The sequence below is a fragment of the Gymnoscopelus braueri genome, assembly GCF_963280865.1.
Source record: "Gymnoscopelus braueri genome assembly, chromosome: 20".
In the NCBI taxonomy this organism is placed as follows: domain Eukaryota; kingdom Metazoa; phylum Chordata; class Actinopteri; order Myctophiformes; family Myctophidae; genus Gymnoscopelus; species Gymnoscopelus braueri.
This window is the reverse complement of record NC_137622.1, coordinates 14,691,179-14,703,827: the sequence shown is the minus strand read 5'-3', so window position 1 is coordinate 14,703,827 and position 12,649 is coordinate 14,691,179. Positions and strand designations below refer to the sequence as shown.

At 39.2% G+C, this 12,649-nt stretch overlaps 1 protein-coding gene across 23 annotated transcripts in view; it reads right to left on the bottom strand.

The window, feature by feature from the left end:
* Window positions 1-11,767, bottom strand: part of LOC308076445 (protein NLRC3-like) — a 46,183-nt gene extending 34,416 nt beyond the window's left edge. For 12 of the 23 annotated variants that reach the window (XM_080416691.1, XM_080416712.1, XM_080416714.1 and 9 more), the window contains exons 1-6: window positions 11,699-11,729; window positions 4,185-4,269; window positions 3,951-4,064; window positions 3,189-3,302; window positions 1,881-1,994; window positions 610-723 (exon numbers count right to left, since the gene is read on the bottom strand). In XM_080416691.1, coding sequence (XP_080272817.1) covers window positions 610-723; window positions 1,881-1,994; window positions 3,189-3,302; window positions 3,951-4,064; window positions 4,185-4,255 — 527 coding nt within the window. In that variant the 5' untranslated portion in view covers window positions 4,256-4,269; window positions 11,699-11,729. Of the gene's footprint in view, window positions 1-609; window positions 741-1,880; window positions 1,995-3,188; window positions 3,303-3,950; window positions 4,065-4,184; window positions 4,270-11,698 lie in introns of those variants that run through there. The other 11 variants (XM_080416702.1, XM_080416715.1, XM_080416718.1 and 8 more) reach the window with 11 other exon arrangements.
* Between the last annotated feature and the right edge of the window lie 882 nt (window positions 11,768-12,649).

The window sequence follows — 12,649 nt, the reverse complement described above, 5'->3', positions numbered from 1 at the left end:
TACACAGGCTCCTCAAGTCCAAGCTTGGGCTTGGGTGGAGACTGAGACAATAGGACGGATCTACAACTTCACGTTTAGCTTAGGTTTAGCTTCCATCTGAATCCAGCTAAAACCTTGATTACATTTAATGTTGAGATTTTCCTTTTTATTAAATGTTGCATGCCTAGGTTTGATTGAATACATTTATATATTTTTAATATCAAATCTAGTTTGGTCATTGCTCAAGTTGAATTATTATTCCTTATAGAACATTGACATATGTTGACACACATCTTAAAAAGGCTCTGCCGAGACAAGAACGTTTTCCCCTTCAGATCTTGTATATTTATTGAAATAAAATAATAGTTGATTATTTTATAATCTTTCATTATTTTATTGGTGGTTTAAAGTTAAGGTTAAATACAAATTAAGCTTGTGTTTAGTCATAAGTTGATTTTCATGGTGCCTCGTTACATTTTTGACTCTTAATTTTAAATACACATAATTCCAAATGTATGGTTATTAATTTGATTATTAATAATACCACCGATATTGAAATGTACACACTCATGCCTACTACATGTGTATGTGTACATGTCTGGTGTTTATTGTATAGGAGGATTCACATACTTTGTGTGTGGAGGTCCAGGTTCATTACTGAAGTCAGGAGGTTGTCCTTTAGAAGGGTCACTCTTCATAGACACACAGCTGGGTGTTGGAGACTCTGGTCTGTGGTAAACACTTCTGGAATCATGATAAAACTAAGCGTATTCAATCATCAAACACTGACCATGATGTGTGTTGATACATTACTGTAGGGTTGACAATAGAACATCATTATTCTTTTATAATATCATGATTGATTTGCTATTTGTATTGGTTAAATATTTATATAATCTAGAGACAGACATAACCACTTTGAACCTGGCCTCCATTTGGGCATGTCATTATAGGTGTGACATTTTAAAAGATAATAGCAGATCTACAAGCTCAAAAAGCATTGTGATGCAAGGTATTGTGAGCTTGTAGATCTGCCATTTTTGCTACTTTTGCGTGACACTGATGGGTAATGCATGCAGTTAATTATGACACAGTTCTATCTAATGGAGCCTGACTCATAATCATCAAAGTTGACATTATTTTATTTGGCAGTAAATCACCTCTAAGTAGAACACAGAAATTCGGGAAAATTCCAGAACGGCCGCGCCATTTACGGGCCGCCAGACGGCCGGTGGGCCACCCAAAAAAACAAAACAATTTTTTTTTTGCTCCCGTTTTAGGATTATTACGGTAATTTCCGGGTCGTGCGGCCCAATTATTAGTTACATTACTGTTGGGCTGGGACGTTTATCAGCAGTGGCGCAATTTACATAGGGTTGCTGGGTTAAAACGCAGCACAACCACCCCCCCCCCCCGTTGACAAAACAAAACGGTGGGCCGGTTCGGAAAATCCCAGAGCTGAATTTTGGTCCCAGCACGCCCCTGAACACAGACAATATTTTCTGTGGATTTATGTATCAGATATTGAAGGATGTTGTCATTGGTAAAATAGTCAACATAATGTCTCTCCCAACTCCTCACATATTTCACTTCTATTTAAACTTAAACTTGACCTTTTAGGTCACATTGAGGCAACATTAGAGATGATAATAGGCTGAAAGTCTATTAGTGTCTATCAATGAATCACAACCTTGAATCAAAAAAAATCTATCTCATGTACTTTGGAATATATGATGATGAGTCTAATAACTGGAAATAAACTCTAATCATCATAACCTGTTCATACTACAAACCTAAAGTATTAAGAGCCAAAATATTATATACCTCATGATCTGTGCTCAGTAGAGTTTGACTAAATCAACTAAATCATGTGTTGTTGTCTGTGTGTTTTACATTCTGACCTGTGATCAGTAGAGTGGTGTTCATCTTTCAAGTCAATAGGTCTATCCATGGACCAGTCACTCTTCATGGAGACACAGCTGGGTACAGGAGACCCTGATCTGTGCTGATCAACCCTGATAGAAAGAGAGGATGAACATGATTTACTTTATTTAAATTCAATCATACAATCCATGTGGAATCCACACACACTTCTAGTCAAACATCTCTTATATAAACTCCCTTCTCTGAAGTATAAAACACTTCAACGTCCACAGGGAACATTTCAGAAGTGCAGCGATCGTGGTGCAGAAACGTCTTTCTATACTGAGTTTGGTTTTAATGACGAACATTAATGAACATGTATCATTTGATGTCATGTTTATATAGAAAACAACTGTGAATAGTTGTTAAATAGATAAACAAACTATTCATTTATTTATTTATTTATTTAATGAATACATAAATACATATTTGAGTGGGTCATGAGAACATTTAGAGATTGTCATGAAATGTTGTCTATATTAGGACAAGTTTGAGTCTCATGTAAAAACACATTGACATAATCGACCCCAGAATTCAACCTTTCTATTTCTTCTGTTAATTTTCAGTCCAACAACCTTGAATCATAGACATTTCATGTCATGTCACGTGTCTGTTTGACAGTATGATGAGTTTATTAATAACTGAAAACAAAGGTTATTGTATTAACACTGTCATTACCTGTTCATTTACAAAACTAAATCAAATAACCTCTTCACCCATTTTCAACCTATTAAATTGGTCCTCACTAATGATCATTATAAGATGACAACATTTCTGTGTCTCAGAGGAGGGCTGTGGACAGTTCAGATACCTGCCTACCAGTGACATCATCGCTAGGCAGGTTTGGGCAAGATTTCAAACGTTATTTTATTTTGTATTGATGCAAGAACAATGGCTTCTATTTCATTCTGATTATTTAACCACATCTGGGCGAACATTCAGTGTTGTGAGCTTGTAGATCGGCTATTTTTGGCAAAGTGATTTGGTGTAGAGGGGAAAGTTAAGAGTTTATGTTAAACGATAAATCAGGTTCGTATAAAGGAAGTCAGTACTTGAGTAGTATTTTCATTAGACACTTTTACTTCTACTTTCAAGTAGAAGTAAAAAGTAACAATACTTTTACGTGACTACAGTTTAGGGCTACTCTATGTCCAAGACAACCTAAGAATGACTGAATCAAAGATCACTACAGCTGACAGTGAGATACTCTACTACTGTCTACATCTGTGAGCAGACACATTATTTGTGTCTTTCTAGATGAAGTTCACAGAGATCAGTGATCTTACTTTGTGTCTGGAGGTCCAGGTTCATTACTGAAGTTAGGAGGTATTCCTTTAGACCGGTCACTCTGCATAGACACACAGCTGGGTGTTGGAGACTCTGGTCTGTGGTAAACACTTCTGGAACCATAATTAAGGAAAACTTTTATTCAATTATCATACACTGACCATGATGTGTGTTGATACATTACTGTAGGGTTGACAATAGCACATAATTAAATTGACTACTATATGCTATTATGCTTCTCTCTCTCTCCACCGATGCTGCAGCCTGCTGCTCTGTCTGTGAGAGACGGCAGGCAGAGTGTGTGTGAAGGAGGGTGGAGGGAGGGGCCACAGCTGACTCTCTTAAAGAGACAGAGACAGGCAGACAGGCTGCTCTGCCAGTAGTAAGTACATTATTATTGGGTCATCAATATCGGTTAAAATAATCTGGTTTATTTTTAGATCGGTTCGATACCGATATAGCATTTTACGATTTCCATACGTTACCGATATAATGGTGCATCCCTAATTATAGGTGTGACATTTAAAAGAAAATAGCAGATCTACAAGCTCACAAAGCATTGTGATGCAAGGTATTTTGAGCTTGTAGATCTGCTATTCTTGCTACTTTTAAGTACCACATTATTAAAACCATAATAACCTGTTTATACTACAAAACTAAAGTATTAAGAGCCAGAACATTATATACCTCATGATCTGTGCTCAGTAGAGTTTGATAACAACTAAATCATGTGTTGTTTTCTGTGTGTTTTACATTCTGACCTGTGATCAGTAGAGTGGTGTTCATTTTTGAAGTTAATAGGTCTATCCATGGACCAGTCACTATTCATGGAGACACAGCTGGGTACAGGAGACTCTGATCTGTGCTGATCAACCCTGATAGAAAGAGAGGATGAACTTTATTTAATTTACTTATATTCAATCATTACAATCCATGTGGAATCCATCAGTCTCTATTGACGGACTGGACTGCTACACAATAGATGATGATCCTACCTCTCATGTTCTTCACACAGGGCGCTTTTAGAGGCCACACCCCCTTCCTCTCTCTCCACAGACTCACTCATGGTACAGCAGAGACCTTTACACACACACACACACACACACACACACACACACACACACACACACACACACACACACACACACACACACACACACACACACACACACACACACACACACACACACACACACACACACACACACACACACACACACACACACACACACGTCAGAACATTGCCATGCCGTTTGTTTTTTTATAGTCGTTCTAAAAAACTAAACATTCATGAAGTGTTTTCATACAGTTATGAATTTCTGTAGATTCATTGTTATCAATACAACAAATTGATATGAAAACCAACATGTACTTTAGAATACTAGTATTTTTAAAAGCAATTACTCCAGCAATAAGTCAGGTAAAAGGTGTACAGGAGTAATATTGTAGCAAGAGTATCTGGCTGTAATACTGAACATTGTGTTGCCATAGTGATAAACATTGTGTTGTCATGGTCACAAGACACACAGCACCATAGTTTCACTTCCAGTTGTGTCATGGCCTGATCTCTCTTTCTCTCTCTCTCCCTCTCTGTACGAGGCAGGACAGAGTAGAACCCAAGCACAAGACTAGACGCGTCGCAATTCTGGGAAATTGCAAAGTGTGGTTGCGCCAACGCCAGTCGCGGGTCGCGGGCGGCCACCGGGACGTGAGGATTACGCCGGGAGGATTACCGTCGGAGGACGCACGACGTGCGATTCGAATTCAGTGCCGATCGGATCCCGCGTTCGTGACGCGTGCCGTTTTGATTTGAGGAAATAGGCCCCTCCCACGAAAGAAACAGGCCCTTCCCACAAACATAGCGGGCCAATGACATCGTCGTGTCACTCCTGAGATCACTTGCTTTTCTTTTTGAGAGAACTGATCCCCCCAAAAATCATGTTTTTGTGTCAAACGGTTACATTTTGCGCATTTTAGGCGCACCCTATGGGTCAAAGTGGAAATGCTTTTGGGGATTTGTTGAGTAAACCATCCTCGACATGTGATTCAAATTTGGGATTGACTGGACGTTTCGTTCGCGTTTTTAGGCATTGTTTGTAAAACGGGCCCCTCCCACTAACTTTGGGATCCAATTACGGCCGAACGGTATAGACTATAACAATTCCGCTTGGATATGTTTATCGCATGGTTCCATAAATCATGTGTACCGATTTTTGTGAGATTTGGACAAAATCTGTAGGAGGAGGAGATAAAAGTGTGTTTTGAAGAAAATTCTAAATGGCGGAAAATCTATCCAGACGGAAATGGGCGTGGCCTATATGGGGAGTTGCGTCATGACCCAAGGAATCCAGGGGAAAATATGTTTTTATTCTACGACCTACGGTTCAAGCGTTATAGGCCAAAAGGTAAAGTGGGCTGTTATAGCGCCACCATGTGGCCGACTGGTGTGATTATTTTTATAATAATTTTGCAATAATTTATTAACCTCCCCTACAAGTCTTGTAACTGTAGCCCTTACGGTTTCCGAGAAAAAGTACTTGAATGGGAGTTTTTTCATTTTCCCATTAAAGTGGATGGGGAAATTTAATGCACTAATAAATCAATATCGGAAAATCTATCCAGACGCAAATGGGAGTGGCCTATATGAGGAGTTGCGACATGACCAAAGGAATCCAGGGGAAAATATGTTTTTATTCTACGACCTACGGTTCAAAAGTTATAGGCCAAAAGGTAAAGTGGGCTGTTTTAGCATCACCATGTGTCTGACTGGTGTAATTATTTTTATTATTATTTTATTAATAATTTGGCAATAAACTATGAACCTCCCCTCCAAGTTATTTAACTCTAGCCTTTACGGTTTCTGAGAAAAAAATACTTGAATTTGAGTTTTCTCATTTTCCCATTAAAGTGGATGGGGAAATTTAATGCACTAATAAATCAATATCAATTAAACTATGTAACCAATCTCTTAGCAAAGTACAAGCAGTCTATTCCCGGTGAAGCCGGTCATTTTGACATATGGCAGGAAATTGGGAAAAATAAACTGTGGGAGAAATAACGAATATGAAAAAAGTTTATCTATAATAATAAAGTCGGTAGAGTACTATAGTCTGGTTGTCCATTCTAGTCTGGTTCCTTATGCTTAGATTTACAATGTTGTCGGATTTTTTTGAAGATTTGCAAAACTATACATTTTTGGAAAGGTTATTGTCTAAGGAATCAGAAAATCAATGTTTGCATTTGCCCAGATGTGTATATGGCGGCCATATTGGCAATTACAAAATGGCCACCCTAAAATGTACGTTTTTTAATATCTCGGCCTCTAAATAAGCTGGAACATTGATTTTAACTCCTAAACCTACATTTTCAGTGTCGAGGAATCCAATGGTGGTAATTATAAAGCTACAAAACTTTACAATATTAACCCTTAGATGCATGACTGAGTCCAAAATGACCAGATGTGGTTGTTTTCTTGCAATATCTTTGTAATTAAAAAACATTTATCAATTCATATTGAAGATTTGCAAAACTATACATTTTTGGAAAGGTTATTGTCTAAGGAATCATAAAATCAATGTTTGCATTTGCCCAGATGTCTGTGGCCACATTGGAATTGACAAAATGGCCGCCGTAAAATGTATGTCTTGTAATATCTTGGCTTCTAAATAAGATGGAACATTGTTTTTAATGGCTAAACCTACATTTTCAGGGTCAAGGAATCCAATGGTGCAAGTTATCATTTCATTTTTTGACATTGACATAATCCATCATATGGGTAAAAACAGCACAGCCCAGGCAGTCAGTCAGATACTAACTCAGTGTTCTTTTTATTTCTTTTAACTGTGAACTTTCGATGTTTGTGTAACCATCTTAAACATCATGACATGTGTAATCTTAGACAGTCTCTATCCATCATCATAATCATCATCATCATCATCATCACTTTCGTGCGTCACAGCTTGGGAATCGTCATCGTTCTGACACTGGCTGCAATGACACATTTCAGTACAGGCTAAGTCCTTAGCTTTGCAGGAACATCTGCCAGAAGAACAGTCAGATTTACACTTGCATTGAACCATCTCAAGGATGGCCTTTTGGGCTGGGAGGACCTCTGTGGTCGTTGGTTTCAGCATGCCATCCAAGTGTTTGAAGTACCCATTTTGCAGGGGATGCAGCTGTGGATCCTGCATATTAATGGCTGCTTGTGCCCATGCCCTTGTTTGGACATGGAGTCTCAAGATGTGCTGCTTCAGAGCTCCAGGTGTTGGAGGGAGCTTGTCACTTTCTGCCCTGTGTTTGCAGAACAGATGCCATCGCAGTTCAGGGATTGTCTTGATGTTGATACCCTTGGGTGAGTAAGCTGTAAGGACTCCAGTGTTGACAGCATTCCTTCCATCACTTCTGCTTCATCCAAAAGCATCTGTAGAGCATTGATAACATCTTCATCCGTTTTGAGGTAGACCTGCAGCCAGGTTGCCTTGCCTACCATCAAACACATCCCGATGAGCAGGTTCCTCTCCCATGACAAGACGAAGGCTGATCTGACTGACTATCTTGATACCAAAACACTAGAGTACAACAGGGGATCCTCCAAGCTGATCATCACGTCTGCTTCTAGATACACTAGGAGCAACAAAGACCTGGTCTTTGAAGAAAATAACCACGAAGAAGCAGACACACTGCTGATCCACCAGGCTGTGCTGGCTTCACAGCGAAACCCACCTGATGCACAGTTGGTATTTTTCTCCCCAGATACGGACGTTTTAGTGCTAGTCACAGCAAACTACGACCTCCTGCTGATGAACACGTCCATTTCTATGGCCTCTGGTGTTGTGCAGATTGAAGATTGTGGCGAGCTCTAGGTAAAGAAAGAGCAAAGGCTTTGCCAGCCTTCCATGCATTCACTGGGGCCGACAACACAGGGAGGTTCTCCCGTATAAGCAAGGCAACCTGGCTGCAGGTCTACCTCAAAACGGATGGAGATATTATCAAAGCTCTGCAGATGCTTTTGGATGAAGCAGAAGTGACAGAAGGAATGCTGTCAACACTGGAGTCCTTTGTATGTGCAGCTTACTCACCCAAGGGTATCAACATCAAGACAATCCCTGAACTGCGATGGCATCTGTTCTGCAAGCACAGGGCAGAAAGTGACAAGCTCCCTCCAACACCTGGAGCTCTGAAACAGCACATTTTGAGAGTCCATGTCCAAACAAGGGCATGGGCACAAGCAGCCATTGCTCTGCAGGATCCATAGCTGGTTCCCCTGCAAAATGGGTACTTCGGGTGGCATGCTGAAACCAACGACCACAGAGGTCCTCCCAGCTCCAAAGGCCATCCTTGAGATGGTTCAATGCAAGTGCAAATCAGACTGTTCTTCTGGCAGATGTTCCTGCAAAGCTAAGGACTTAGCCTGTACTGAAATGTGTCAGTGCAGCAGCCAGTGCCAGAACGATGATGATTCCCAAGCTGTGATGCACGAAAGTGATGATGATGATGATGATGATGATGATGATGATGGATAGAGACTGTCTAAGATTACACATGTCATGATGTTTAAGATGGTTACACAAACATCCAAAGTTCACAGTTAAAAGAAATAAAAAGAACACTGAGTTAGTATCTGACTGACTGCCTGGGCTGTGCTGTTTTTACCCATATGATGGATTATGTCAATGGGATGATACAAAAAATGAAATGATAACTTGCACCATTGGATTCCTTGACCCTGAAAATAGCCATTAAAAACAATGTTCCATCTTATTTAGAAGCCAAGATATTACAAAACATACATTTTACGGCGGCCATTTTGTCAATTCCAATATGGCCACAGACATCTGGGCAAATGCAAACATTGATTTTATGATTCCTTAGACAATAACCTTTCCAAAAATTTATAGTTTTGCAAATCTTCAATATGAATTGATAAATGTTTTTTTAATTACAAAGATACAAAGATTACAAACAACCACATCTGGTAATTTTGGACTCAGTCATGCATCTAAGGGTTAATATTGTAAAGTTTTGTAGCTTTATAATTACCACCATTGGATTCCTCGACACTGAAAATGTAGGTTTAGGAGTTAAAATCAATGTTCCAGCTTATTTAGAGGCCGAGATATTAAAAAACGTACATTTTAGGGCGGCCATTTTGTAATTGCCAATATGGCCGCCATATACACAACTGGGCAAATGCAAACATTGATTTTCTGATTCCTTAGACAATAACCTTTCCAAAAATGTATAGTTTTGCAAATCTTCAAAAAAATCCGACAAAATTACATAGTGAACCAGACTATTCGGGCAACCACACTAATGAGAGGCAGAGCAGCTCATATCATATATTATTTTCAACAAAGCAAGAGGAGTAGGCAGCAATCAAAGTCCAGGTACAGGCAAAGTCAATCACCGGTAATCAGTCAGAACACAAAAGAAACAAGAAGGGAGAAAGGGAAAACTATACTGGGAAAGCTAAGGCAACTTAATACAAGGCAACAAGGAGTCAGGAAACAAAGACTGACAAAAACTCACACAACTTCAAACAACGAACCAACAGTGCACTGAAGGAAACACTGGAGGGATTATCAGGACACAGGTGAATACACCAGACAATCAACACTAGGATAGGCTGGGGGACTAAGAGGACACAGGTGGTGAAAACTAGTAATCAACAGGGAGGTGAGACAAAACAAGGAAGCTTTTGAAAGGAAAGGACATAAATTCCGTCCGTTCTCTAGATATCTCATGTGTGGCAAAACTCGCACCGGAAGTTTGGTGAAATACATTGCAGTGGATGGAGCCGGCTTGGAGCAGCTCATGAACAAACATTATTTCTGAATGATTGAGACCATTGTAAAATAATCTGCTGTCTTTTTCCATGTACACTCTACATCATTTTATTTAGGTATCCAAAGAGCAGAAAGAGTAAGATTCTCACTGGGCAGCCATAAACTCGCAGGTGTTGATAGACTGATTGACAGTCACTGATTGAAAGCTTGCCAATCAACCAGTCAACACCTGTTGACAGCTCACACACGTGTGTAGTGGAGTAGAAGTAAAAGTATTAGAAATTGGAAATACTCGAGTACAAATGCTTCAAAATTGTACTTAAATACAGTACTTGAGTACATGTACTTAGTTTTTTGATTGTGAAATTGATTTGATTATTATTATTATAAAACAGAGTAAGAAAATAGCTGATCTACAAGCTCACAATGCATCACAAATCACGATTTGATGCATTGTGAGCTTGTAGATCTGCTATTTTCAAAAGCTTTGTATACTTTTGAAAACTTGAAATGGGACACGTCACGTGTGTGAGCTGTCAACAGATGTTGACTGATTGATTGTCAGACAGCTGTCAATCAGTGACTGTCAATCAGTCTATCAACAGCTGAGAGTTTATGGCTGCCCAGTGAGAATCATACTCTCTCTGCTCTTTGGATACCTAAATAAAATGATGTAGAGTGTACATGGAAAAACAACACAGCAGATTATTTTACAATGGTCTCAATCATTCAGAAATAATGTTTGTTCATGAGCTGCTCCAAGCCGGCTCTATCCACTGCAATGTATTTCACCAAACTTCCCGTGCGAGTTTTGCCACACATGAGATATCTAGAGAACGGACGGAATTTATGTCCTTTCCTTTCAAAAGCTTCCTTGAGACAAGACAGGAAACAGAGACTGGGCAAAACAGGAAACACAAGGGCCTGGCTCACACAGTTAAAACAAGTGTTTTGTCGCTGCCTTATGTGAAGCATAAGGCCTTTTCAATTCATTCCCTATGGAAGTCACATGGTTTGATAAAACTGACTTGCCTTAGGGGAGGGGAGAGAAGCAAGTCCTCTCTCTCTCTCTCTCTCTCTCTCTCTCTCTCTCTCTCTCTCTCTCTCTCTCTCTCTCTCTCTCTCTCTCTCTCTCTCTCTCTCTCTCTCTCTCTCTCTCTCTCTCTCTCTCTCTCTCTCTCTCTCTCTCTCTCTCTCTCACTCATATCACAGCACGACGAGTCGTTATGTGACGCGGGGTTGTGAGCTTGTAGATCTGCTGTTTTCGATAAGGGCTTGACACATTTTGAAAGATCTTAGTACTTTTACTTTAGCACTATAAGTATAATTTGATGCCAATACATTTGTACTTTTACTCAAGTAGAATTTTAAATCCAGGCCTTTTACTTGTTACAAAGTATTTTTATATCATGGTATTTGCAACTAAAGTAAAAACTAACTGTCAAATAGTTATTTATAAACATTTAGGACAATCTCAACAATGATTAACATCTTTAACTTCCTGTTCTGCCTCGCAGATCTACAAGCTCACAACGTGTCACGCTGCAACACGTTGTGAGCTTGTCGATCTGCTATTTTCACAGAAAGTCCACCCCAGAATAGTGAATCTAGGTGGTTAAAGTTTAGATAAGTATTAGATTAGTTTTAGTATGTAAATAATGACTCAACATTAACTTTTACATCACAGAGGGAATAAAACTAGTATATGTTATTAAAACACTTACCCTACATTAAACTTTATGTGTTGGTTCTTCTACGTTGCCGTCTGTGTCAAAATGGAGGCTGAACACACAGGTGTTTACTGTCATACTGTTTCTTATAAAGGGAGGAACCTTTAATATCACTTCCTACAACAGTAAGGAACAATCCTTGTCTCATGCTGCCATCTACTGGTTACTAAGTGGTACTAAGCTTGTTTAATCACAGCAAAATACATTTTCTAGATTTGCTGCAGATGTTTAAACTGATAGATACACAGATTATATATATATATATATATATTATTTTTCTTTCTTTTTTTCACTGACAGACACACAATGTGTCACAACAACAGGTGTGGAAAATGTACTCAACTTTTTTACTTGAGTAAAAGTATCAATACTGCAATGTAGAAATACTCTGTTACAAATAAAAGTCCAGAATTAAACATTTACTTGAGTAAAAGTACACAAGTATTGGTAGCAAAATGTACTTAAAGTACCAAAAGTAGAAAGTACTCATTTTGCAGAATGTCCTGTTTCACAAGTTTCAAATGTATAAAATATATTTAGAAAATAGCAGATCTACAAGCTCACAATGCGTCGCGATGCAACACATTGTGCATTGTGAGCTTGTAGATCTATTTTGAAATTACAGAAATGTATATAGGGTGTACCAAAAAATCCTGAAGGGGGCGTCAACAAGTGTCTTTTGGTAGCGGCGGCCATTTTGGGAGGATTGGGGCTGAGGGTTGAGGGTACATAAACAGCTTGTAAACAGTGACCCGACCGTGTTTGTTTTTTAAACTCACAGTCACAATAGTGAGGACTTGCTCAGTTCATAAGTGCCATAGCAGGTTGGGTCGAGGTAATGTGGTAGATAAAGCAGTACTACAATTTGTCAGCTTTCCAGCATAGAGGCAACATCACGGAGCTCAAATAGATGTAGTATGGCTTGGATCTCAGCTGTACGACGCA